The sequence below is a fragment of the Suncus etruscus genome, chromosome 1, assembly GCF_024139225.1.
Source record: "Suncus etruscus isolate mSunEtr1 chromosome 1, mSunEtr1.pri.cur, whole genome shotgun sequence".
In the NCBI taxonomy this organism is placed as follows: domain Eukaryota; kingdom Metazoa; phylum Chordata; class Mammalia; order Eulipotyphla; family Soricidae; genus Suncus; species Suncus etruscus.
In genome coordinates this window covers 60,714,733-60,739,584 of record NC_064848.1, presented here as the reverse complement: position 1 = coordinate 60,739,584, position 24,852 = coordinate 60,714,733, and the positions used below count along the sequence as shown (strand labels likewise).

The window sequence follows — 24,852 nt, the reverse complement described above, 5'->3', positions numbered from 1 at the left end:
ATGTGAGTGAATGGGTGAATGGATGAATGGATGGGTAAGGATGGACAAGGAGATGGATGGCTAGTTGAGAGTGGATAGGTAGATTAAGTGTGGATAGATGGTTGGATGGATAAGTGGATGAATAGATGAATGGATGCATGTGAGCTGGGTAGATTGATGGGTGGATGGACGGGTACATGGAGAAGTGGATGGATGATGAGAAGATAAAGCAGAAAATATAGACCCACAGTTCACTTTGTACATCATGAGAAGAAGAAAATCTAGGAGTGACAGCAGACTTGTTCTCCTAAGAGGTTTCCTCCTTTGGTCTCCATCTCCTTGATCTCTCACCAGGTAAGGAAAGAAAGCACTAGCAGCCTCATCTCTAATTACCTTGTCTATATGTATGCAAACAGCTTCTCTCCTCAAAAGTACAGAAGAGAGGGGCTGGAGTGGTGGCACAAGCAGTAGGGTGTTTGCCTTACATGCGCTAACCTAGGACAGACCGCAGTTTGATCCCCCAGAGTCCCATATGGTCCACCAACCCAGGAGAAATTTCTGAGCACATAGCCAGGAGTAACTCCTGAGCGTCACCGGGTTGGCCCAAAAAGCAAAAAAAAAAAAAAAAAAAAGTCCAGGAGAGAGAATATATGATAAAGGACATATTCTAAGGCATAAAGGGCAAAGTTTGACTCAAATGCATTCCTCCAAGTCAGCTTGGTGCAGTCAACAGAGAAGACATTGGTGAATGACCAAAAGGGTAAAGCCCTAGAGTCCTGAGATGTGAAGTGGAGAAATGTGTTTTCAAAGCACATTTCCTTTAGCTCTGCTGACCGCTAGGGAAGGTGACTGTGTAGGTACTGAGATTGGCCTAGGCAACCCTGAAAAGGGATATTCTTCATTCTTATGATCTGGAAGACCAGTGAGGCTTCTTTGTTGTTCCTCCCATGCCCCAAACTTCTTAGGACCATGGAGCAAGTGAGTGCTGGCAATGAGGAAGGAATTCCTTTCTCTGATCTCTAATCTTGAACCAAGCCCTAGCCTCTAGACTGAGAGAATGCAAATGCCTCCAATGAGGGAACTTTGCAAGCCTTCCATAAGGTTAACTGTGCAGAGTAGGAATCATTTAATGTTCTGAACTGAGGAGTAGAGGGCATGTCAAAGGACAAGCTCAAAATTAAGGGCAGGAGCTGTTTTACATGCCAGAGTTCAGATTTAGTTCCCAGAGAATCACTGGAATTTGAACTATAACCTGGAATATGAAGGAACCCCAAACATAGAGTTGGGAGTAGCCTCTAAGCACAATCAACTGTAGCCTGATACCACCCTCTCCCTAAAAGAAGAAAAAGAAAAAGTGGGAATGAGAAGACTACTGAGGAGAGGGGAAGTTTTCTTCTTATAGATAGATGCAGGTAAGAGGGAACACATGCACCAGGGGCCAAAGGGTACAGGGGTGGGTAAGGCACTAGCTTTGCATAATGCCAACCCCAGTTTGATTCCCAGTAGTGCATGTAGTCCCCCAAATCAAGAGTAATCCCTTAGCACAAAGCCAGGAATAAGCCCTGAACTGCCAAGTGTGTCAACCGATCGATCAATAATTTGGGGTGGGGACCCATACCTGGTGACACTCAGGGGTTACTCCTGGCTGTGCGCTCAGAAATCGCTCCTGGCTTGGGGACCATATGGGACACCGGGGGATTAAACCGCAGTCTATCCTAGGTTAGCGCTTACAAGGCAGATGCTTTACTGCTAGTGCCACCACTCTGGCCCTCAATCAAAAAATTTAAAAATGAATGTAAGGTTTTTTTATGAAGGTCTCAATACATAATTATGATTATATTTAAGACACTGAGTTCAATATCTACCACTCTCAACTACCAAGAGATAAAATATAATCACAACCAACCCCAGAACCTTACTGCATCCCCAAAACACCTCTTTAAAACAAATCAACACTTAAGAAATTTAAGGTTGGGCCGGGCGGTGGCGCTCGAGGTAAGGTGCCTGCCTTACCTGCGCTAGCCTAGGAGACGGACCGCGGTTCGATCCCCCGGCGTCCCATATGGTCCCCCAAGCCAGGAGCGACTTCTGAGCGCATAGCCAGGAGTAACCCCTGAGCGTCACCGGGTGTGGCCCAAAAACCAAAAAAAAAAAAAAAGAAATTTAAGGTTTTGTGACCAGAAATATAGCACAGCTAGTAAGGTACTTGCATTTCACTTGACTGACCCACGTTTGATCCCTGGCATTCCATATAGTATCCAAAGCAATTCTTTTTTCTTTTTTTTTTTTTTTTTTTTTTTGGTTTTTGGGCCACACCCGGCGGTGCTCAGGGGTTACTCCTGGCTGTCTGCTCAGAAATAGCTCCTGCCAGGCACGGGGGACCATATGGGACACTGGGATTCGAACCAACCACCTTAGGTCCTGGATTGGCTGCTTGCAAGGCAAACGCTGCTGTGCTAGCTCTCCAGACCCCAAAGCAATTCTTAAATGCAGAACCGGGAGTAGCCCGAGTATTGCCGGGTATGGCCCAGAAAACAAAAACAAACCAAAAAATAAAATAAATTTTTAAATACAAAGTTTGGAGAAGAAGTGAGTTAACACCTGTAGATGTAAACCAAACAGGATTGAGAAATATATCCTAGGGGCTTCAGAGATAGTCTAGAGATAGCACTTGCTTTCCCCAGCACCCCACACCATCCCAGAGCCCACCAGGAGTGAACCCTAAGCAGAGCCAAGAAGCAGCCCTGAGTAGTATAGGTGTGGCACAAAACTCTGGGTATGGCCCAAAACCCAGAAAAAAATCTGGAGAAAAAATATATTCTGGTCATCTAAATAAACATATACATACATACATACATACATACATACATACATACATACATACATACATACAGATAGATATGTATATACCGTATTTTCCGACGTATAAGACGACTTTTGAAACAAAAAAAGTCAACGGAAAATTGGGGGTCATCTTATACACCGAGTATATCCCAAAAATGTTTCAATATGCCGCTAAACGAAACAAACAAGCAAACAAAAAAAAATCAGGCCGCAGAGTTTCCAAATCTCTTTCTTGGGGGCTCCCAAACAGTACTCAGGAGATCTGGGGGCCACTTCTGGCAAAACCCAGCTAACCGTGTTGGAGGTTCAGTGCTAGGGTCCGAGGATGGGGTGTTGTTTGGTTCATGTAGTGGGGGAGATTAACTGACGCCACCAGGGAATTGCCAGAAAAGGTGCCTATAATAAGAGACCAATCACTGCAAGGCTGCTCGGACCACCTTTCTAACTCAGCCAATCCAAGCAGGCTTTTTATGCATGCAAATTAGACAATGTTCTGGACCGAATCTACACTGTAAAAAGCCTGTCAGATTGGCCAGAGTCAGAGAGGAAGTCTATGACAGTATAACCTTTGAACCTTTGCTTGTTGTGATTGGCTCACTGTGGTACATACAGTTGCAGCACAGGAACGATCTGTATGATACAGCAAATATAGGCCTAAACCTATGTTTTAACTGCAAAATTAGGGGGTCGTCTTATACGCCGGAAAATACGGTATATTAATTTCATTATCACACCTTCCCAGCACATCCAGGTGTTCACCAATCAGGAAGTTCTAAGAACTCTGATATCAGTATGCTTATTTTGTTTCTTTATTTGGGGGGGGGGGCACACCCAGTGTAGCTCAGGGGTTACTCCTAGCTATGAGCTCAGAAATCGCTCCTGGCTTTGGGGGACCATATGGGATGCTGGAGGATCAAACCATGGTCCGTCCTGGGTCAGCCGCATGCAAGGCAAATGCCTTACCACTGTGCTACAGCAACAGCACCATTTTATATGTTTCTTAAGAGTTTATCACCTAGGCTTCAGAAATAACTCAGCAGTAAAATAGCTCAGTGCAAGCCTTTCATATAATTGTATATAACACATAATGTCCCAAGCACCATGGAGTATGGTTCCTGGCACTAGAGAGGTACACAACATGGCTGAAACAGTAAACCATTTGATCTGGCTAGCCAAGAGTCAGCAGGAGAGGTCTCAAAGCCCTCGAGAACTGCATGGGAAGCCCACACCCAAAAATGAGATTTCATCATATAGACATAATTGATTTGTCACCCACCTGCTGAATCAAATATTCAGCAAGCACAATTTGTTCCCTTCCTAGAGAAGGTGTTGGCTGAGTCTCAGCTCTTCAATTGCATCATGGACATTTCTGGTGACCAGAAATGGTCACCACTCTTAAGATATCTCATCTTTTAACATAAACTAAGGTTAAGAGCCAAAGGGCTCATAAATAACAAACACATTCCTTTCTTAGAAAATGTAAAATAGGGGCTGGAGAGATAGAATGGAGGTAAAGCTCTTGCCTTTCATGCCGAAGGACAGTGGTTCAAATCCCAGCATCCCATATGGTCCCCCGAGCCTGCCAGAGGCGATTTCTGAGCTTGAGCCAGGAGTAATCCCTGAGCACTACTGGGTGTGATCCAAAAACAAACAAACAAACAAAAAAAGAAAATGTAAAATACTTGCTCTCTCAGAAATCAGTGACAAGGGTGAGTAAAATTCTTTATTATGGGCCCGGAGAGATAGCACAGTGGCGTTTGCCTTGCAAGCAGCCGATCCAGCACCAAAGGTGGTTGGTTCGAATCCCGGTGTCCCATATGGTCCCCCGTGCCTGCCAGGAGCTATTTCTGAGCAGACAGCCAGGAGTAACCCCTGAGCACCGCCGGGGTTGGCCCAAAAACCAAAAAAAAAAAAAAAAAAAAAAAAAATTCTTTATTATACAACAACAACAAAAAAGACATTTCAAGATACACAAAATAAAATGAAAGCTTCAGGGTCATAAATGGGAGAAGGTCAACAGAGTCACCCACACACACTTTGGGGAGGCCACAGGATCAACCAAGGACTCCCCTCACCCTAATACTCTGGCTCTGTTCCCATCCAGCCCCACATTGTCTTATACAAGGTCCCCACACACAAGCCTCCTTGCTACTTCAGGAGTTTCTACCTATTTGTCCATATCTATCTGTTTTCCACTGCTCCTCCACTCAATAAGCAGATTTCTTGGTCCCCCTGGAAAGGGAGGGTAAAATGGCAGGAGAAATCACAAAGCAGAGATCAGTGCATCATGCAGGGAGTCTGTAAAGAAAACAAGTTTAGATTAGCATGTAGGTCCAGGAGTGTCTGAGAAGCTAAATCCACAAGTAGCAATGATGTGCCCTTATGAGTAACTGTGGGGATCACTATGTTCATATCCATCCGTGTGTGTGATGATGGGTCTACAACCAGTGAGGACATTGTGTGATGTAAATGTGTCTGCACTCCAGTATTCCCATATGTATCAGTGGTTGGAGGGAGCCTGGCATTCTGGGATCCTCTCTAGTGGATCTGTATCCTGTAACTGGGGTTTTAAAAGTGGGCTGTGCTTTGAGGTGGAGAGGAGAGAACTACATACAGGTATTCTGAATTGCAATCCAATTGTATTCTCATCTTATAACCCCACAAGTTCTAATGGTAATGCCCACCTATGATACTCAGGGGTTACTCCTGGCTATGTGCTCAGAAATTGCTCCTGGCCTGGGGGGACCATATGGGACACCGGGGAATCGAACCTTGGTCCGTCCTACGCTAGCACTTGCAAGGCAGAAACCTTACCTCTAGCGCCACCTCTCCGGCCCCATGATGCCAACATTTTTCAAGAACTCAGAAGCTAGAGACACAGCACAGCAAATAGAGATGCCTTGCTCGTGGCCAATACAAGTTCAATCTGCCAGCATCCCATATGATTCCCCAATCACTGTCAGGAATAATTCTGAGTGCAGAGCCAGGAGTAACCCCTGAACATTGCCAGATGTAGGAAAAAACAACTCTACCTCCATGTGAACCAAAACCCAGAAATCTGAGGGATGTTTCTGGTATCACATTGTCTTTATCTGATCAAGGTGGCTGCAGGGACCAAAGAGACAATACAGGGGGTAGGGAGCTTGCCTTACACAAAGTTGGCCTGGGTTTGATCTCTGGCACCCTAAGGTTCCCCCCACAAGCCCACCAGTGATCCTTGACCAAAGTCAGAAAAAAAACTCTGAGCCTTTCCAGGTGTGATGGTGATGCAAAAACAAAAACAAGCAAAATTCAGGATTACTGCAGATACTGAAATAGAGCTCTCCTCTTCCCAATCACCTCCTATATGAAATAAGCTTTGGTTTCCCATCTATTTCCCATTTTAAGGAGCCCCTTGCCCAAGGAAGCCATTGAAATAGTCCCGAATGTTTTCCTCAGCTTCTGGCCTGCACCCCTGAGCCTTCCGGGAATCCCAGTTCCAGAGATGTTCCATTCTCTGCCACTCTAAGATGACTACATTCATAGGTGACTCTGCACACCTCCAGACCAGCCTTGGGTGAACATTATCATATGGAGACTGCAGAGGCACACAGACAAGGCAAGCCTGATTCCCCTCCTTTTTTTTTTTTTTTTTTTGTTTTGTTTTGTTTTTGGGTCACACTCGTCGGTGCTCAGGGGATACTCCTGGCTGTCTGCTCAGAAATAGCTCCTGGCAGGCACGGGGGACCATATGGAACACCGGGATTCGAACCAACCACCTTTGGTCCTGGATCGACTGCTTGCAAGGCAAACGCCGCTGTGCTATCTCTCCGGGCCCTCCCCTCCTTCCTAGCTCTACACAAGACCTCATCTATCACCCATCACCCTCAGTCTCTTCTTTAACCTCTTCTTTAACCCCTTTTACAAGTTCCTCAGCAGTTATAGCTCCACCAACCACAGAGGAAGTCCATGTGTGTGAGTGGATTGAATCACTGCAGCACTGGGGCTTCTCTGCAGCAGAGTCTCCCAGATGGGGCAAGGCCTGGGGTGTCAGTATGTATGCATGTGCATGTGTGGCAGGAGCACACTGCTCCATGCCCAGACTATTGATATTTCCAGTAAAATATATCTGGTACCCATATATGGTACCCATATATCAAGTGGTTTTCAACTGTCAGTCCACAAATGATTCCAATCCATAGGTATAAAAAGGTTGAAAGCCATTGGTCTATCACCTGTGTATGGCCTGGGCATACTTATATCTAGTTATTACAACCCAATTCCAAGGCTCCCTTTCTCTCCTCATCAGCAACCATAGCAGTTAATAGTTCTTTCTGGGCACTACAACATCACTCTCTCCTTCCCCCAGCAGACAATAATTGTAATGCTCAGTCTCTTTCCATACCCAATCTCTAAACCTGAAGACGGAGACTGCCTGTCTACTTTACTGCTGTATATACTCCCCTATATTCCCATGCCTAGTAATGAATGTCTAATTTGTTGGACACTCAACATTATGGAATAACTGTAGGAACAAAAGCCACAGAACTCAGAGAGGAAGGGCTCTCTAGTACAAACTTGGCCAAGGTCAGTACCAACAAGTATTTCCAAGATCCATCTGTCTATACCAGGCTCTCTCTATAGGCCTACTCCTCCTTGACCCAGGGTCGTACAAATGCCAAGAAAGGCATAGTGAGGTCAAGAAGAAAGAGACTGGGAAAAGAGATGGATGTGTCTCAAAGCTCTTTTCTTGTCGCCTAGTCCTAACGTTTCTCAGGGCTCCAAAATTCGACTTCATCCCTATATACTCCATTCCTATAAAAAATGGTCCATGCTCCGCATCCTCAGAACCACCCCAACTGCATCCCTTTCCGGATAGGCCCAGCCTCCACCTCCCTGAGTGACACTTGGACTCCGCCCCTTCCGGAAGCCGGACAAGCCCCGCCCCTGAAGCGCGAGCGGAGTCCCTGTGACGTCACGTTAACGGTCTGTTTCCGGGGCGGAGCCAGGGAGGGCGGGGAGTTTAGGCAGCGCCGACCCCTCAGCCCCCTCCAGGTGACCCCAATCCCCCAACATCCGCACCCGGGGCCCCAGATACCCCAATCCCCTGACCGCCAAACCCCGTCCCAACCCCTTGAGTGCTCCCAGGTCCCGGTCTGGACCGACCCCTCCTCAGCCCTTAACGTCTAAAACCCCCAAATCTCCAACCCAGTCCCCACTCCCCTTTCCCCACAGTGGCCAATGGAGAGGCTTCCCCAGGGCGCCTGCCTCAGGTTCCCTGAGACTCTAAGGAGACCGCCGGAGAAGGGGAGAGGGGCTGGGGAAACCCCTTGACCCGATTATGCCGCTCCCCAGGAGACGCTCGCTCGGAGCCCGGGCCATGTCGGGATTGAGGCGATACGAGGTGGCGCTGGAGGCGGAGGAGGAGTGAGTGGAGGCGGAGGCGGGCTTCTGCGGAGGAGGAACCCGGGCGGCCTCTCCGCTCCGCGGTGGGGGCAGGGCGCGCCTTCCCCGGGGGCGGGATATGGGCGGGGTGTGTGGGCACGCCCCCCCGCCGGGGCGGGGCTAAAGCTTCCCTAGGGGCGTGGCGGTCGAAGGGGCGGGGTTAAGTGGGGTCAGCCCGCGTCCCTGCTCGGCCGGCTCTGCCTTCTCTCCGTAGGATCTATTGGGGTTGCTTCTACTTTTTCCCCTGGCTGCGCATGTGGCGGAGGGAGCGGAGGTGAGAAGGCTGCGATATGTCACACACATCCGCCCAGGAAGCATGATGAACGTCTGGAGTGCGGGTCGGGCGGTTGGGTTGGAACTCCGGGAGCCCTGGATGAAGGCTTCCCTCCTCATGCCAGTGTGTGTGTGTGTGTGTGTGTGTGTGTGTGTGTGTGTGTGTGTGTGTCTGTCTGTCTGTCTGTCTGTCTGTCTGTCTGTCTGTCTGTCTGTCTGGTGCCCTGTGATCACAGCTCGCCACACCCCCGGGAGCAGAAACTGGAGCCGCTGCGTGGCCTCATGAGCTGTCTATCAAGTGGCCTCGGCCCTGCTCCGCAGCGTGCTGGACGAGCCCTCCCCCGCCGACCCCCGACAGCCACTGCCCAGCCAGCCGGTGCATTAAAGATTTAAACCTAAAGCCACGATGGGTGTAGGCCTCCTCTTTCGCGCTGCTCTGTCTGTTCCAGGCTGGCTTTCCCCAATCTCTTTTTCCTTCTCCCTGCTCTATGAGGTGCCCTTCCTTCTGGCTGCATGGGTGTCCTGCCCTGTCCCAAGGCTGCCTTATTCCTAAGGGTTCTTCCTCATCCCTAACAGGCCTCGTGGTAGGATGGTAGTGTGTCCCCCATGCCAGCTTCCTTGCCCTCCCCTCTTCCTCCCATAGTCATCATTGAGGACCTCTGAGCCCTTTCATGCTTACCAGACATAAGGGCCCTCAGTAGTTCTGGCCTGTCTCCTCCCATCCTTATGCCCTCACTGATGTGTTTGATCTCCACTTGCAGTCTCTGGCACACCTTCCTCCTATCCAGGACCTCTCCAGTACCCAAAGAATACTCTGGGAAAATAAACTGGGAGACTGTCTCAGGCAAGAATTGTAGAAGAAAGCAGTCCTGGGACAGGAGGCTCGCTCAGCCTGCCACAGGGGAGTGACTTGATTTGGGAATCTTTCCCTACAGTTCATACCCCAGCTTCTTACTCCTCCAATCTGACCCCGAAGTTTAGAAATCCTTATCATTGGAGCCGGAGAGATAGCACAATAGCACAGAGGTAGGACATTTGCCTTGCAAGCAGCTCACCCAGGACCAACAGTGGTTTGAATCCTGGCATCACATATGGTCCCCCATGCCTGCCAGGAGCGATTTCTGAGCGCAGAGCCAGAGTAACCCCTGAGCTCCGCCAGGTGTGACCCAAAAACCAAAAAAAAAAAAAAAAAAAATTGGCATTAATCTAGCTAGCTGTAACTACTTCCCCTGGGAAAATTGAGGGTGGGTACCTGCTCAGTCCCCTGGCTCCTGTAGCGCTGAAGGTCAAACACTGGGTGGTGGGCCTGCTTTCAGTCAGAGCTAGCTGTGACATCAAGGGGACCAGAGGATTAAGTTACATTAAAGCAGTTCTCACCAGGGGACCATGTAGGCACCTCTGGGTTTCTGGTATACTCCAAGAAGGCCACAAGTGAACATTGTGTACTTGGGATGGGGGGCATGGCAGGAGACTGGAGTGCTGCAGGAAGAAAATAAGGTTTGAAGGAGGTTTTGGTCAGGAAGAAATTGAAAAACACTGAGAGCCCAGATTCAGGATGGTGCTATTCATTTAGCCTGGGGCTGTCTCTGCTAGAGCAGATCTTTGGGCTAGATTCTAGCTTTATGGATCCCAAAGGGGAGAAATGGAATCAGTTGGAAGAATTTGTTTCCTGCCTTCAAGACCTCTGTTCTGACAAGCTCAGGAAAGATCATAGAGTGTATATGATAGCTGATGTGAAGGATCTGTGATAAGATGATGGCGCCTCAAGGGCTGTACCCAAGCTCTGGGGCACAAGTCCAGATTGGATGGTGGGAGGGAGAGAAAGTGAAGGCCTCTGATAGAAGTTCAGGTTTGTTATGTTTTGCTTTGGAGTCACACCCAGTGGTGCTCAGGGGTTACTTCCTGGCTCTGCACTCAGGAATCAGTCCTGGTGGGCTCGGAGGACCATATGGGATGCCAGAGATTGAACCCAGATCAGCTGCATGGAAGGAAAGTGTCCTACACACTGTTACTATTGCTCTGGCCCCAAGAAGTTCAAGTTGACCCCTTATCCAAGAGCCAAATCACTTTCAGGTTGTAGCCACCTTTGTGAAAAGACCCAGCTCTCAAGCTCCACTTCTTCCCTACTCTCAAAGACCCTTTCAAAAGTGAACTGCCCTGCATGAGAATGACTCCAAGTGTGAAGTTCAGTACCACATGGCCCCCCAGAACTGCTAGAAACCAACCCCAGCACCTTAGGGAGACCGAAAGAAAACAAAATGTTTCCTAGAGTCAAGCACAGCAGGTGGGGTGCTTGCCTTGCACATAACCAACTCAGATTCAATTCAGAGAACCCTATATGGTCACCCCTGCTCAAGTCCCACCAGGAGTGATCGCTGAGAACAGAATCAGGACTAAGCCCTGAACACCACCAGATGTGCCCCTCCCTCCCCCAAAAATAAAAAGTTTCCAGGGGTCAAAGAGATAACACAGGATTAAGAGGCAACCCTGACATGTGGCCAATACCTGTCCTTTTCCAGGTACCACATGATCTCCTGAGCATTATCGGGTGTGATCCTGGAAGTCCCCAAGCACTGACAGGGTGACCTGGGTGATTCCTGGCACTGCAGGGCCCCAGCAACACCACCTCCTCTGGCCCTCACACTGCATTGATTTCCAAGTTAGCCAAGAATCAGGAGTAGGGACCCCCGTGCCCCCTGAGCACCACTTGAGAGGTCACCACCTGAACAATCTTCCCAAAAATTAACTGACCAATCTCATTGGGACACCATCAGGAAAACCATGGCATCTACAAGATACATAACAGGAAAGAACCTTCAATTCTTACTCTGCACAAAATAGAGGGAATATTCAAGCTCTCTAGCCTATAAGGGGAATTAGTCCCTTTCAGAGATGAAGGTCCCTCCTGAATTTTGGATCAGTCCTACAGCAAGAAAATGCCCAGAGAAAGTATGATATCAAGTCCAGGAGAAGATCTGGATAAGGTAACTGGCCACGAAACAGAAGGTTACCACAGCATAACTGCCACAAATGAGTGAGGACTGGACTATGACTCAGTTTAATTCTGCTACAGAATGGGGCTAGACTAGAGAGTTGAAATACCCAGACCAGGAGTGAGAAATCCTTCAAGGTACCAGAGACCCGACAATTAGCAAATAAGCCCTAGAATAAGGCTGTTTCTGGAAAAGATCAGAGGCAATGAGGGGTCTTAAAGAGGGGACAAGGAGAAGTGAGTGCTGGGTTAGGATTAAGAGAAGAAACCAGACGGGGAAGGAAGAAGGCTAGTGCAAGAGGATGTAGAGATGGAGGTGGTGTTGCTGGACCTAAGTCAGGAAGGGAGATATGCCCTCAGACCCTCAGTGACTTGTGGCTAGACTTTCAACTGAACAGGAGTCACTGAACTCCTGAGTCTGCTGTTTCAAACATTTAAATCTCCTACTGAGCCTGGAAAACCCAGGTCACTGCTGGCAAGAAGCTAGCATTCCTGCAATAGGACTAGGCAAAAACAGGAAGATAAAATTTCTTGAGTCTTTTACCTGTTTGACAGCAGCAAACACCAAAGACTTTTACCTACCCTTATATGGCCTCTCTCCCCATCCCTCTTCCCATCCATCTTCCTAAGAAAAGCAGCCCTCACCTCAGCATCCCCAGGGCACCAAAACCACCAAAAAAGGGCCTGCTCCCAACTTCTGACTCAATGCACGCTTTCCTGGCCAAGATTCTTCAACCTCAGAGCCTGCTGGAGAGACCTGTTCCCATCAGTTTTCCTGATAAGAGGTGGAGGAGAGGAGTGGGAGGGGAAGATAAAGGCCAGCTGATGCTGTTGTTTATGTGCTTCTGTGCCCAGCTGCCACTCCACCCATATCTCCCCCCATCCAAATCTGTGCGTGCTGACATGACTGTGTGATGGATGGCTGTGAGAATACAATGGTGAGAGGGCCTCTGAGTATAAATGGGAATACAATGATTATGCCTAAGGTTGTCTGGCCACGATTATGCCTAAGGTTGCCTGACAGAGTAAGGTATAACTGCATGTGAGGTTAAGGTACATTCATAAGGGTGAATATCCACCATCAGATGCCACTGCAGGTCCTTGCTGCTCGTCCTCGGTCACAGTGCCACTCTTTGCCACCTATTACACCCTCATTCCAGCTTCTCTGCTGGGCCTCAGGAGGTCCTGAGAAATGGCAGTCCTAGAATAGGAAAGGGTCTTTGAATTATCCAGGGCAAGCAGAGCTAAGAATATTGACAGGATGAGTAATACACACATCTTCAGCTGGCTCTGACTCACCTGATGCCCCAGGTAAAAGCACCCAGATAAAAGGTAGGGGAGGAGTACAAGTAGGTAGGAAACTTCCCGACAGAGCAGCATGAAGAGACTCATACCCACTAGCAGCTTCCTACTGTTGTTCTTGTTGCTGAGCCCAGACCCCGGAGAAGGTGAGTACTTTGGGTGTAAACAGGATGGAGGGAGAAGAAGGGGTCCAAGAAGCCCATCACGCATCTAGAGGGGTTTTGATAGAGGAGCTTGGAGTTAGGAACCCTCTGAACACATCACCCCACTATCTCCTAGGCTTGCCACTGCTGCCCATCACGGCATGCTGTACTCAGCTCTACCGAAAACCTCTGCCAGACACAGTACTAAGGAATGTTGTCCGGGTGGAAATACAGAAGGCTGATGGGGACTGTCACCTCCAGGCCTACATGTGAGTTCTAACGCTGCCCCTGGCACTGTACCTGTGATGGACCATCCATTCCACTCCTGCTGCCAGCCTGACTCAACCCTTATTGCTCTTTCTCATGACTCTCACTCCTTTACCCCAATCTTATTCCCAAGTAACCACCATGGTTTGGGACCTTTCCTCTCCCCAGGCTTCACCTTTCTCACCGAATTATCTGCATCCACCCCAAGAACCGCAGCCTAGCCCTATGGTTTGAGCACGAAGGGAAGAGGTTCCAGGATACTTTAACCAAATTGAATTTAAAGCTAAAAGAAAAGAGGGCACAGCGCTCCAAAAAAGCTCAACAATAAAGCATCATTAGACAATATTCTCTGAGTGTGTGTGTACATGTTCTCTGCCCCTTTCTAGAGGCCCTGAATCTAGAACTGGGAGAGATGTCAAGAAACAGGAGGGGCCAGAGCAACAGCAATCAAGTAGGGCATTTGCCATGTACATGGTTGACCCAAATTCAATCCCTGGCATCTTATATGGTCCCCAACTCCCTCCAGAAGTGATCTCTGAAAAGAGCCAGGAGTTATCCCTGAGCACTGCTAAGTGCTACCCCAAAAATTGTTTTTAAAGATAAAAAGAAACAAAATAACCCCTTCATTCTCTTTATTCACACCACTATCACCCCCGCTGGGTGAAGCTACACACAATCCCATGCATCTACATACTGTTCATGCCCCACATTTACAAGAGCTACACACACACACACACACCTACACCTACATACATTCTTCCTCCTTTCCTAGGATGTGATCAGAGGTTCAGGCACCTTTCTACTAGAAGTTGGGAAACAGTCTCACAGAAATGAACTCCAGGGGCCGGGCGGTGGCGCTGGAGGTAAGGTGCCTGTCTTGCCTGCGCTAGCCTAGGACGGACCGCGGTTCGATCCCCCGGCGTCCCATATGGTCCCCCAAGAAGCCAGGAGCAACTTCTGAGCGCATAGCCAGGAGTAACCCCTGAGCGTCACAGGGTGTGGCCCAAAAACCAAAAAAAAAAAAAAACAAAAACCAAAAAAAAAAAAAAAAAAAAGAAATTAACTCCTATGAGAACCAAGTTGTGGCACCCCTTCCATGGGTGGCCTACAATCTTGCCGAGGTTCTGTCCATTCATCCTCACCAGCAAAACAGTGAGAGGTGGGATCAACTGAAGACCTCCTGGGTCCTTCGCAGATTGGAAGCTCCTAAAAGAGACAGGAGGCAAATCAAGAATAAGAGTTAAGACTAGATTGAGTCCAGAAGGAAGGAAGGCCCAACACTCTGAGTTAATATGGGATCCCTGCTCTGCATGAGCCCCACCCCGAAGATGAAGAAGCTAACTAAGCTCTGAGCCCAGGCACACAGAAAATGAGGACAGGAGGTGGGTATGGAAGTTGCCTACATTGCAAGGATGAGACTCTGGACTCTGACCTAGCACAATAAAATCAAAAGAAGAAAGGAAGTGACCCACTTCTGATCAAAAACTCCCCAGAGGAGCCGTAGAGATAGCACAGTGTGTATGGTCCCCTGAGCCAGCCAGGAGCAATTTCTGAGGCAGAACCAGGAGTAACCCCTGAACACTGCCGGGTATGATCCAAAAACAAACAAACAAAAAAAAAAAAAACACTAAACCTCCCCAGAGATGGTGTCAGAATGCTAAGCAATGCAGGGAGGAGGGCTTTTGCCTTATATGCAGTCAATCCACATTTGATCCCCCGTACCCTTTATGGTCTCCCGAATCCTACCAGGAGTGATTCCTGAGTGCAGAACCAGAAGAGACCCTAAGCATTGCGGGATATGACACACACACCCCGGCAAAAATAAAAAATCCCTAGGGATAAGAATGAATATACTCCTGGAGAGATAGCACAGTGGTGTTTGCCTTGCAAGCAGCCGATCCAGGACCAAAGGTGGTTGGTTCGAATCCCAGTGTCCTATGTGGTCCCCCGTGCCTGCCAGGAGCTATTTCTGAGCAGACAGCCAGGAGGAACCCCTGAACACCGCCAGGTGTGGCCCATAAACCAAAAAAAAAAAAAAAAATAGAATGAATATACGGGGCCGGAGAGATAGCATGGAGGTAAGGCGTTTGACTTTCATGCAGAAGGTCATTGGTTCGAATCCCAGCATCCCATATGGTCCCCTAAGCCGCCAGGAGTGATTTCTGAGCATAGAGCCAGGAGCGTTGCTGGGTATGACCCCTCCCCAAAAGAAATGAATGAATATACATCTCTAAATTTAACATCCTAAATATAAGGAAGGGGGTTCTTCTTGGAGCCCCAGTACTTAGTAAGATATAGAAGAAACCAACATGGACACACAAGGACTCCAAAAATGAAAGGTCCACTCCTGAGGGCAGGTGTCAAAGGTCTAAAGGACAAAACTGATTCCCATCACTGCTACAAGCTCTTAATCTAAACACACTGAAAGCAAGGACACCTATCTACGAGCCCAAACACCCTGACACCAGTCCCACTCACCTACAAGTTAGACCACTGGGATCATCGGGGTCCAGAAACCGGACTTTTGGGATCCAGCCTTCCCTCCTGGTCTCAGCTTCAGCCTGGAACATAAAGAGGGCAGCTGTCTCCTTAAAAATGTTCCTAAAGCATTTCTTTTTGTTTGTTTGTTTGCATGTTTGTTTGTTTTGTTTTTGTTTTTGGGTCACACCCGGCAGTGCTCAGGGGTTACTCCTGGCGCTAGGCTCAGAAATCGCCCCTGGCAGGCACAGGGGACCATATGGGATACCGGGATTCGAACCACTGTCCTTCTGCATGAAAGGCAAACGCCTTACCGCCATGCTATCTCTCCGGCCCCTCCAAAAGCATTTCTTAATAAAGGGTCTGTGAGAATTATCAAGAGAGGAATGGGGTGGGATGAAGAGTTCCAGAATCACAGAGGGTGGGTAGAAATTCATGAGGGTTGTGGACTGTGGGCATCACAACATCTGTGGCATCAGAGGATGAAAAAAGCAGGTACTTACCAGAGCCCTAATGCCAAGGCGCCAGCTAGCAGTCCCAAAAAAGAGAAGATTCCCAAACATGCCAGCACAGACACTTGCTCCAGGGGGTCACTGTTGTCTAGGGAATTAGATGCCACAAAAGTATGACCCACAATATAAGTCATCCCCGGGACTCCACTCTGAGCCCTTGTGTCTTTACCCATACTTACCAAGTTGCCAAGGATCTGGCTGCAGAGAGGGCTGTGGTGGGGTGGTGCTGAAGCTGGGCCAGTTCTGCTCTTCCTTGTGGTTCAGTATCTTACCACTGCTCGGGGTTGCCCAAGCCTCAGGGCTCCAGGCACTCCAGGTACCTGCGTCCAGAAAGTCCCGGGCACTGATGCGAACAGCATGGGGTAGCCCTTCCACTGCATCTGTGATCATCTCCTCCAATCCAGTTGATTCCAGCTGCAAGTGAAGAGGGTCTGTCTCTGCCTTATCCTTATTGAAAACCCTTAGCCCCAGTCTTCAATGACCCCTTCCTCCCATCAGCCTGGGATCACTAAGGGTTAGTGATATCAGTGTCTGAAGTGCATGATGGGCTGTAAAGTCAGCTAAGACAAGTGGAGTACATGCCCTCCATGCTTGCACAAAGCTGATCTCCAGCACCATATGGCATCCCTGGGTGTAGCCCACTGTGGCCTCTGAGCACTACAGGGAGTCTCCCTCATGCCTTTCCCCAAAAAAGTGTTTGTAAATAGGCTCTGATGCTAGACTGCCTGAGTTCAAAGCTTTGGTAAATCATTTACTGGGAGATAGTATAGGAGTTAAGGCACTTGTTTTGCATATGGCTGACCCTGGTTCAATTCCCAGGCACCACATACGGTCCCCTGAGCACTGCTAGAAGTAACCCTTGAGTACAAAGCCAGGGTAAGCCCTGAGCACCACTGGGTATGACCCTAAACCAAAAATGTATTACAAAAAAAAAAAATCATTTACTAGGTGACCTTGGGTCTCTCTGTCTCCGTTTCTTTGTTTGAAAAATAGAGTAGATAAATCTTCAGGTGAAATGGATAGCCGAGTACCCAGAAGGCAGACAGCTCAGAAATATTAGTTAGCAGCTGAGGCACCTTTGGGCTGATGCTCCTCACCCTGAGCCCACAGTGATAGGAACCCATTATTGTTCTCACTGATGACAAGGATATTTGGGGGTATGGTTCCAGGCTAGGATGCTTTTCCTAGAAAGTTCTTTTCAAAAAGACACTGCTGGGGATGGGAGGTAATTCAAACAGTTGGACATGAACACATGTTCCGCATGTGGAACATGCCCACTTTCTACCCCCAGCATCACATGCTAGTCCCCAGCACCACCAGAAGTAGCCCCTAAGCAGGTGGTCCAAAAAATCAAAACCACAAAAATCAGTAACAAAAAGAAGTCACTACTGCTTAGGTCAGCATTCCATTCCTGAAGGGCAGAGGCTCAGATGGTTGGTCCCAGCATTCAACACAGAGTCTGCCCCAGGGAGAGCATGCCAGAAGGGGAGGCAGCAAGGTCTGAATGTTCTGCCAGTGATGTAAAAAGCCACGCAGAACATCCAGGAAAGGAAACTCAGGATAGTCCAAAGCCCCAACTGAACAGGGCTGTATTCTAGGACTCACCGTGGACCAAACTGGATACTGTGCTGAGCGATACTGCAGCTGGAACTTGAGCAGGAAATGGGGCTGGCGGGGCCAGGAGGCTGGATACATCCAGCTGGCATGCAAGCGGCGAGGATGTCCAGGTACTGACTCAACCCGAAGCCCCTGGGGTGGGTCAGGGCGCACTGGAGAGGAAGTGAAGAAACCCAGTCAGGGCATGGAGTCAGTCTGTTCCTTACCCACCACCTTCCCTGGGACAGGTTAATGTGTGCCTAAGGGTACCTGAATACAGCAAGACTCAGTTCAAAGCTAGATTGCATTTTAGGAGCTTAAGCACTGGCTGCCATCCCTGCTCTGAAGTCTGTAGACAAGAGCTGAGTCTGGGGACAGGGATCTAAAGTGTTTATTCAGCCAACAGCAATTCTGAGTTCCATTCCCCTAGGAGAAAAAATTGGCTCAAATACTAATAAAAGCTATAGGGCCCACCTCTCACACACATAGCAAGAGAAAAGGGGTGGTGGCAGAGTAACAATTGAGCAGAGCAGTTAGGGAATTTGCCTTCCAAGCAATCAACCTAGGTACAATTCCCATTATCCCATATGGTCCCTTGAGCAATCAGGAGTAATTCCTGAGTGCAGAGCTAGGAGTAAGCCCTGAGCATAACCATATACGGCCCACAACTGCCCCCAAAAATTAACTGTGGGTATCCCCTCCCCCACCTGAATTTATCCCACCTGAATGATCAGAATTGCCCACACCTGGAGTGGGCGGGTAGAAGAGTTTGCAGCGGGGAGAGAGAGGGGATAAGAAGGAGAGTTAGAGAAGTGGGGAAGAGGCATCAGGAGGAGAGAGCCATCATCATCAGAGATACAGCATCAGATTCAGCATCAGCAACTCAGTATCATCAAAGAAGCATCACTAAAGGGAGTTGGTCAGCCTGGAAGCCAGTTAGGAAGCCTGGGAAAAGCAGCGGAAAGAGAGACAGAGGCCGAGAGAGCCCAGAAGGCGTAGAGAAGTAGCTGCTAGAAAAAGGCTTAGTGGGGCTGGAGAGATAGCATGGAGGTAAAGCGTTTGCCTTTCATGCAAGAGGTCATCGGTTCGAATCCCAGCATCCCATATGGTCCCCTGTGCCTGCCAGGAGCAATTTCTGAGCATGGAGCCAGGAGTAACCCCTGAGCACTGCCGGGTGTGACCCAAAAACCACAAAAAAAAAAAAAAAAAAAAAAAAAAAAAAAAAGAAAAAGGCTTAGTATGGAGGCCATGTGAGGTGTACATGGCGGTAGGGTCTGTGAAATAAAGCTGGCTGACTCCTGGAACTTCATCTGACTTCTTTGTGAATCTCTCCGCCCTCACCTTGCAACCTTCAGACCCGCCAGACCTTAGGAGCTGCGGGAGCTGGGTCAAGCCCAGAAAGGCCTCACTATCCCCACACCAATTCCAGGACTCATTAATTTATATTAAGACAGCAATTAACAAACAAAATAGTAAAGAGGTAAGATGAGGTCTTTCAAAGAACAGGCAAATCTTGAGTGTAGCTATAGTCTGTGCAGGATCTCAAATGAAGGCAGCACTGGGGCTCAGCAACGAGGAAGGTCTATGGATCGCAGTGGTGGCAGCAGATCCTCCTGTTCTCCCATCCCTTTGGCTTCCTGGTCTGCACTGGGGCTATCTGTGTGCTGAGCTAAGCCCATATATTAGGGCAGGATGGTGTCGGAGGTGCTGTTTCAAAGTCATGGGTCTGAGAGGTCTATGTCAGGCTGACTTGTATTGGGGTTTGTTGGGGTGTCAGTGGCAGGAAGCTAGAGGATATATTGGGGCAGGCACTCACAGATGCTCTGCAGGCTCACATCCAGCAGCCGTGTGTTGGACCCCAGGGGATTCACCTCGGTCACATTGATCCGGTACTGGCTCCAGAACTCTGCCCCATGGACCACACAACGGGCAGCCCCTGGGGGTTCCTGTGGGCAGGGCCATGGCCCTGTGGATGCACTCATCCTAAGAGAAATAAAGGGTCTTGGATTTGGGAAATGTGACCTGCAGAACCTAGCCGGTGCCCCCGCACCCCCCAGCCTCTCCCTCATATCCTACCTTTGGCCCTCAGCCCCTGGCACAGTCTTCTTCCTGGCAAGAAGTAGTCATCTGTGGTCAGAAAAAAAAAGAGGGGCCTCTCTCCTCTCTGAGGCCATCTCTGCCCCCTGACCCATATTGGATGGACACTGTGAACTCATTGAGACACACCTGTAGGAGAGGAGGTAGCGGGTGGGCAGGCCGCTGACCTGGCCAGGACTCCAGGTGCAAGAGAAGTTCTCATAATCGGTTGCTTGGCAGGAGACGACAGGGCGGGCTGGGGGGTCTAGAGGCAGAGGGTGTACCTGGAACCCCACCTCAACGACTTCCTTGGGCTCAATCACTTAAGGAGCTCCAGATCTCATTGAATGCCCTCCCCCCTCTTATTTCCTCCCCAACTCACAACCCAGCTGCAGGATCACCATGCCCCTCAGGGCACCATCAGGAGTCTGGCATGTGTAGGTCCCCTCATCAGTGCTTTCCACCTGGGCCAGGAACAGCTCATGTCCTAACCCAGAATTGGGTCCTTGGAGCAGTCTTGGTTCCCCATCCTGAAACCAGGACACTGAGGTCCTGTGGAGGGAAAACAGGCAATGGCAGAGGGAAGACTGACAGAAGGGCCCATGGCAGAGCACATATGACTTACATATGTGGGACCCTAAGTTCCATCCCCAATACCACAGTCCCCCAGAGCACCAGTGTGGCCCCATGACCCTCAGCATCACTGGAGCCCCCTCCCACAGCACCAATAGGCCAAGCACTACAGTCAGATCAGAATCACAGCTGGAGTGGCCTTGGGCCACCCAGAACCATAGGGTGTAGCCCTTATTAAAACAGAAAGAAAAAAAATTATATAATCAGACCACACCACAGCTTTTATTTGGCTTGTTACAACAAAACCCAAATTCCTATTAAAATGCGGCAATCAAGCAAAACAACAACTTGTAGGCTAAGAGATAGATCAACAACAAAAATATGGAGCCTGGGGCTGGGGCGGTGGCACAAGCGGTAAGGTGTCTGCCTTGCCTGCGCTAGCCTACAACGAACCAGAGTTTGATCCCCCAGTGTCCCATATGGTCCCCCAAGACAGGAGCAATTTTCAGAAATTGCCAGAAGTAACCCCTGAGTGTCACCAGGTGTGGCCCAAAACAAACAAACAAAACAAAATAGTGGGGCCTATCTGTGCAGCGATAGTACAGTTGGTAGGGCTCTTGCCTTGCTCTTAGTCAACCCAGGTTCCATCCCCAGAACTCCATATGTATGGTCTCCTGAACACTGCCAGGAGCAATTTTGAGTGTGGAACCAGGAGTAACCCCTGAGCATCACTAGGTGTGGCACTCTTCCAAAGCAACAACTGCCATGCCATGACATAAGACACCTCCAGATGTATCTGTGAATTTTCCTGGAGCAGTGACCTGATAATTCCCAAGAAATATATTAGCCAGCAGGCCCGTTGGTGGACATTAATTATACCCCCTACGTGGATTATTGGCAATATTTCTGAAATTCAAGACTCTCGCCTTTTGTCAGCACGGAAATGCCTTTCATACTTAAAACTGGGATGATTATGGGATGACTAGGTATATATATTACCAACATAGAAGAGTAAATTTGTCTCACATCTATTGAAGACGCGGGTTCCCATACAATTTATTTTGTGTAGTTTCATTTTTTCACATTTCATATTTCACCACCCATGCAACCCACTCTCCCTGAAGTGGAATCATTGAGATCCCACTTAATGGCGCCCTACGTGCGGCTTCTGTCCTACAGCGAACAACAATAACAAAAAGTCCCAGATCAGGGAGCAAAAGTACTAGGTCCTAGTACCTATAGTCCCCTATATCCAATTGTCCCCAGTACCTCTGGCTATAATGTAGCCAGTTCCCAGCATCCCCAGACCAAAACACTAATGCATCAGGCCTGCACATGCTATAACAAATATTAGGAATGCCTGTTGATCACTTCTTTTTTTTTTTTTTTTTTTTTTTTTTTTTTTTGGTTTTTGGGCCACACCCGGCGGTGTTCAGGGGTTACTCCTGGCTGCCTGCTCAGAAATAGCTCCTGGCAGGCACGGGGGACCATATGGAACACTGGGATTCGAACCAACCACCTTTGGTCCTGGATCGGCTGCTTGCAAGGCAAACGCCGCTGTGTTATCTCTCCGGGCACTGCTGATCACTTCTTGGGAGGCCCAGAAAACAAAGAACAAAAACACCCCAACTCCTTTTGCCAATTTACCACCACCCCTTGACCCAGCCCTTGCCTGCCTTTGGCTCCCACCTCCCTAACCCTTCACACACTGCATTCCAGTCTCCTTAGTCTTCTAGGTTCTGAATGAGCTCATTTCACCTCCGGGCATTTATACTAGTTGTTCCCCCAATCAGAATGCTTATTCCCCCACTGTGCACCTTGGGGGCCCAGGGGCCCTCTTTCCTGACCTTTCAGAAATTATCTTCCAAGTCAATGTCCCACAGAGCCTTTCCCCCATGACAGTCTGTGTAACTCCTCAGGGCCACTCTTATTTTTGGCCCTGAAGGCATCACTGCCTGGCAAGATTCTTCTAGGTTTATTTATTATCTGGCTGTCCCCCTAGGATGCAAACTCTCTGAGGGCAGACATCTGGCCAGCAAGTCCTGTCATAACTGTATTTTGAGACTTCTAGACCAGGCCTTCGGCTATTAAATAAGGGAATTTGAGGGTAAAAGGGAAAGAGAGCTAAGGGAGCAAAGATGGGAGGTGACATGAGGGAGAGGCAGGGTTAAGGTAGAAGAAGAAAGGGTATACTCACTTACCCAGAAGTCACTCCAGGGCACAGCAACTTCAGGGGCCTGCCAGGCTGCCCATACTGGACCCCTGTGAAGAATACTCTGAAGAAGCTCTCTTCTTCCCCTTTCCCCACCCTTGTGAGTGACAGTGTGAGTAAGGGGTCATTGGGTCAAAGCATCCTGTTCTATAATGGAAGCAGAGGTCAGCAGACCGTCGGGTCATGAATTAGCAGGGGAGGTAGGGAGGTGACAGGTCAGTCATGGGAAAATAACATGTGGAAAGAAACAAGTCAGGAGGGATCAGAGAAGAGGCTTTTTATTTTTCTTACCTGAGGGACCCCAGGCCTGGGGGCCAGCAGAGGAGACAGATACCAGGGCTGCAGCAGCCACAGCCACCAACACCCTGCTCAGGCCTGAGCGGCTGCTGCTCATCTGCAGGAGGAGACAGAGTCAGCAGATCCTCCTCTCCCACAGCAGACTCTCCAGGAGGAAAACTGAGGCACCAAGGGAGGTTAGGATATCACCAATCATTGGGGGGCGTCATCCAGGGGCCCCTCTCCTACCATACACCAGTGCAGCACAGGCATGAAAACATAAACACACACCCTCACCCCTCCATCTCAGTCCTGGGCTTAGAGCCCAGAACAAAAGCCGGAGGCAACAAACTGTGCCAGCACCACCCCACACACACACACCACCACCCTTGGCGCCCACCCCTGGCACCAAGTGCTAGAACTGGCTCAGTAGCTGCTGTTAAGTCCAGCCCAGCTGTGGGGGTTTGGGATTGATCCTACCTGTCCAGTGGCTGCTTGCAGCCTCTGACTTGACCTGGGGCAGCTCTTACCCCCCTGGGGTGGGGGTTGCCCATGGCAGGTCTGAACCCATCTGGCACACTGACCACAAGACCTAGCCCTGTGTTGGCTGCCAGGCCTCCTCTGGCCTGGTCTGACCTGGCCTGGCTCCTTGCTCTGGCTACTTGGACCACTCATTTGGGCCTGCCTCTGGAATCTTGCTGGTCTCAAGCCTGGGAGGCTGGATGGGGCTAGGGTGCAGGCTAAGGCTGGGAGTTAAACAGATCCAGATGCCCTGGCTGCTGCCAGAGACTGGAGCGGGCCGGCAGCCAGTAGATGGAGACAGGGTGGCGGGGAGAGAAGATCAGGCTGAAAGAAGTGGGGAGCCTGAATGTATAGGGGTGGAAGGAGGGGTTTGGGGTAGGGGGATTAGCAGAAGATGCTTGCAGGAAGGTGATGAGAATGCACCGAGGAACTCAGGAACCCTGAAGTAGGGACCACATAAGGGTGTGCATGGGTACACAAGGTCTAGGAGAGAGGGAGAAAGGAATTTCTTCATGATGGAAGGAAGCAAAGTAAGGCAGGAAAGTGGCCCTGGGGGAAGGAAAAAAGGAGCAACATTGCAGAGCCTAGGTGAGGAGCTGGAAGAGGAAGTGACTAACCCTTCCAAGAGAGGCAAAAGTGCCCAGAGCTGTGTCCAGGAGCAGGTATCCATAGCTCACCCCTGCCCCGACCACATTTACCCTCCTGAGCCTAGCCCTACCTCTGCTGCTGAGTGTCCATGGCTCCGGGCCCTCCTCCCACCAGTTCCAGCTCCCGCTCAGCGCCTCTCAGCTCTGGGATCAGCTCCACTCAGCTCTGGGACCCCAGAACCCTCTGGTTTTCCCTATCCTAGCTCCCGCCCCTCTATGCCCTGGAGTTCCACCACCCCCTAGCCAGGCCCCCTCTGTGCTCCTCCCCCTCCCTCCCACCGAGGCCCAGGGAAGGGAAGAGACCTCCCCCCAAGTCTGGAAAGGAAGCCGCAGGCCAGGCACAGCTAGGCCAGAGGAGGGAGATGAGGGTGGCTTGTACCCCATCAGGAAGTCATGCTCAATGTACTCAGGCAATGTACTCAGCTCGGCCTCGAGTGGGACACTAGGCACAAGTGGGGACTGAACACACGTGGACAAGAAGAAATAAACTATCAGGGACTCATACTCGTTTTACAAGCCCAGCAAATACTTCTTTCAGGCACAGCTGGCTGGAGTTTTAAGAGGAAAGGAGGCCCCAGTTGGGGGATATGAAGAAAAGCCAAAGAGTCCAGTTCCCCCTGCTAGTTCTTACCTCCCCCTAACCCTCCACCCCACTCTTTGGGCTTCGGCACCAGGAAATACCTTCGGTCCCTTGGTGCCAGATACACAAGACCCACACTTAGCTTCAGACCTAAAT

General features: G+C 49.5%; 3 protein-coding genes across 5 annotated transcripts; 2 read left to right on the top strand and 1 right to left on the bottom strand.

Moving 5' to 3' along the window:
- Positions 1–7,806: 7,806 nt before the first annotated feature.
- On the top strand, positions 7,807–8,924 carry LOC126009771 (uncharacterized). Of its 2 annotated transcripts, XM_049774249.1 has the most exons (4): positions 7,807–7,857; positions 8,158–8,229; positions 8,462–8,521; positions 8,757–8,924. In XM_049774249.1, the coding sequence occupies exons 2-4, from the start codon at positions 8,183–8,185 to the stop codon at positions 8,911–8,913; spliced, it is 264 nt and encodes an 87-aa protein (XP_049630206.1). In that variant the 5' UTR covers positions 7,807–7,857; positions 8,158–8,182; the 3' UTR covers positions 8,914–8,924. The 2 variants fall into 2 exon arrangements, with proteins under 2 accessions (XP_049630206.1, XP_049630205.1); XM_049774248.1 differs by lacking the exon at positions 7,807–7,857 and having other exon boundaries at positions 8,106–8,229.
- A 3,803-nt stretch (positions 8,925–12,727) lies between these two features.
- CCL27 (C-C motif chemokine ligand 27) lies at positions 12,728–13,569 on the top strand. Of its 2 annotated transcripts, XM_049774235.1 has the most exons (3): positions 12,728–12,960; positions 13,094–13,226; positions 13,393–13,569. In XM_049774235.1, exons 1-3 carry the CDS (start codon positions 12,891–12,893, stop codon positions 13,550–13,552), a joined length of 363 nt encoding a protein of 120 aa, XP_049630192.1. In that variant the 5' UTR covers positions 12,728–12,890; the 3' UTR covers positions 13,553–13,569. The 2 variants fall into 2 exon arrangements, with proteins under 2 accessions (XP_049630192.1, XP_049630185.1); XM_049774228.1 differs by having other exon boundaries at positions 12,728–13,226.
- Positions 13,570–14,293: 724 nt separating this feature from the next.
- On the bottom strand, positions 14,294–24,210 carry IL11RA (interleukin 11 receptor subunit alpha). The gene is made up of 12 exons (XM_049773570.1): positions 24,188–24,210; positions 22,963–23,065; positions 22,661–22,721; positions 20,269–20,438; positions 20,037–20,151; positions 19,887–19,919; positions 19,627–19,793; positions 17,820–17,983; positions 16,394–16,628; positions 16,206–16,302; positions 15,703–15,785; positions 14,294–14,430 (listed from the first exon to the last, which is right to left on the bottom strand). The coding sequence occupies exons 2-11, from the start codon at positions 23,063–23,065 to the stop codon at positions 15,710–15,712; spliced, it is 1,221 nt and encodes a 406-aa protein (XP_049629527.1). The 5' UTR covers positions 24,188–24,210; the 3' UTR covers positions 14,294–14,430; positions 15,703–15,709.
- Between the last annotated feature and the right edge of the window lie 642 nt (positions 24,211–24,852).

Coding starts and splice junctions, on each gene's coding strand:
- LOC126009771 (XM_049774248.1), top strand. CDS start 8,144: ATGCCGCTCCCCAGGAGACGCTCGCTCGGAGCCCGGGCCATGTCGGGA. Junction 8,230..8,461: donor GCGCTGGAGGCGGAGGAGGA/GTGAGTGGAGGC, acceptor TTCTCTCCGTAG/GATCTATTGGGGTTGCTTCT. Junction 8,522..8,756: donor ATGTGGCGGAGGGAGCGGAG/GTGAGAAGGCTG, acceptor CTGTGATCACAG/CTCGCCACACCCCCGGGAGC.
- CCL27 (XM_049774228.1), top strand. CDS start 12,985: ATGGAGGGAGAAGAAGGGGTCCAAGAAGCCCATCACGCATCTAGAGGG. Junction 13,227..13,392: donor TGTCACCTCCAGGCCTACAT/GTGAGTTCTAAC, acceptor TCCTCTCCCCAG/GCTTCACCTTTCTCACCGAA.
- IL11RA (XM_049773570.1), bottom strand. CDS start 23,065: ATGAGCAGCAGCCGCTCAGGCCTGAGCAGGGTGTTGGTGGCTGTGGCT. Junction 22,722..22,962: donor CCAGGCCTGGGGTCCCTCAG/GTAAGAAAAATA, acceptor TATTCTTCACAG/GGGTCCAGTATGGGCAGCCT. Junction 19,794..19,886: donor CCAGGGGCTGAGGGCCAAAG/GTAGGATATGAG, acceptor TATTTCTCTTAG/GATGAGTGCATCCACAGGGC.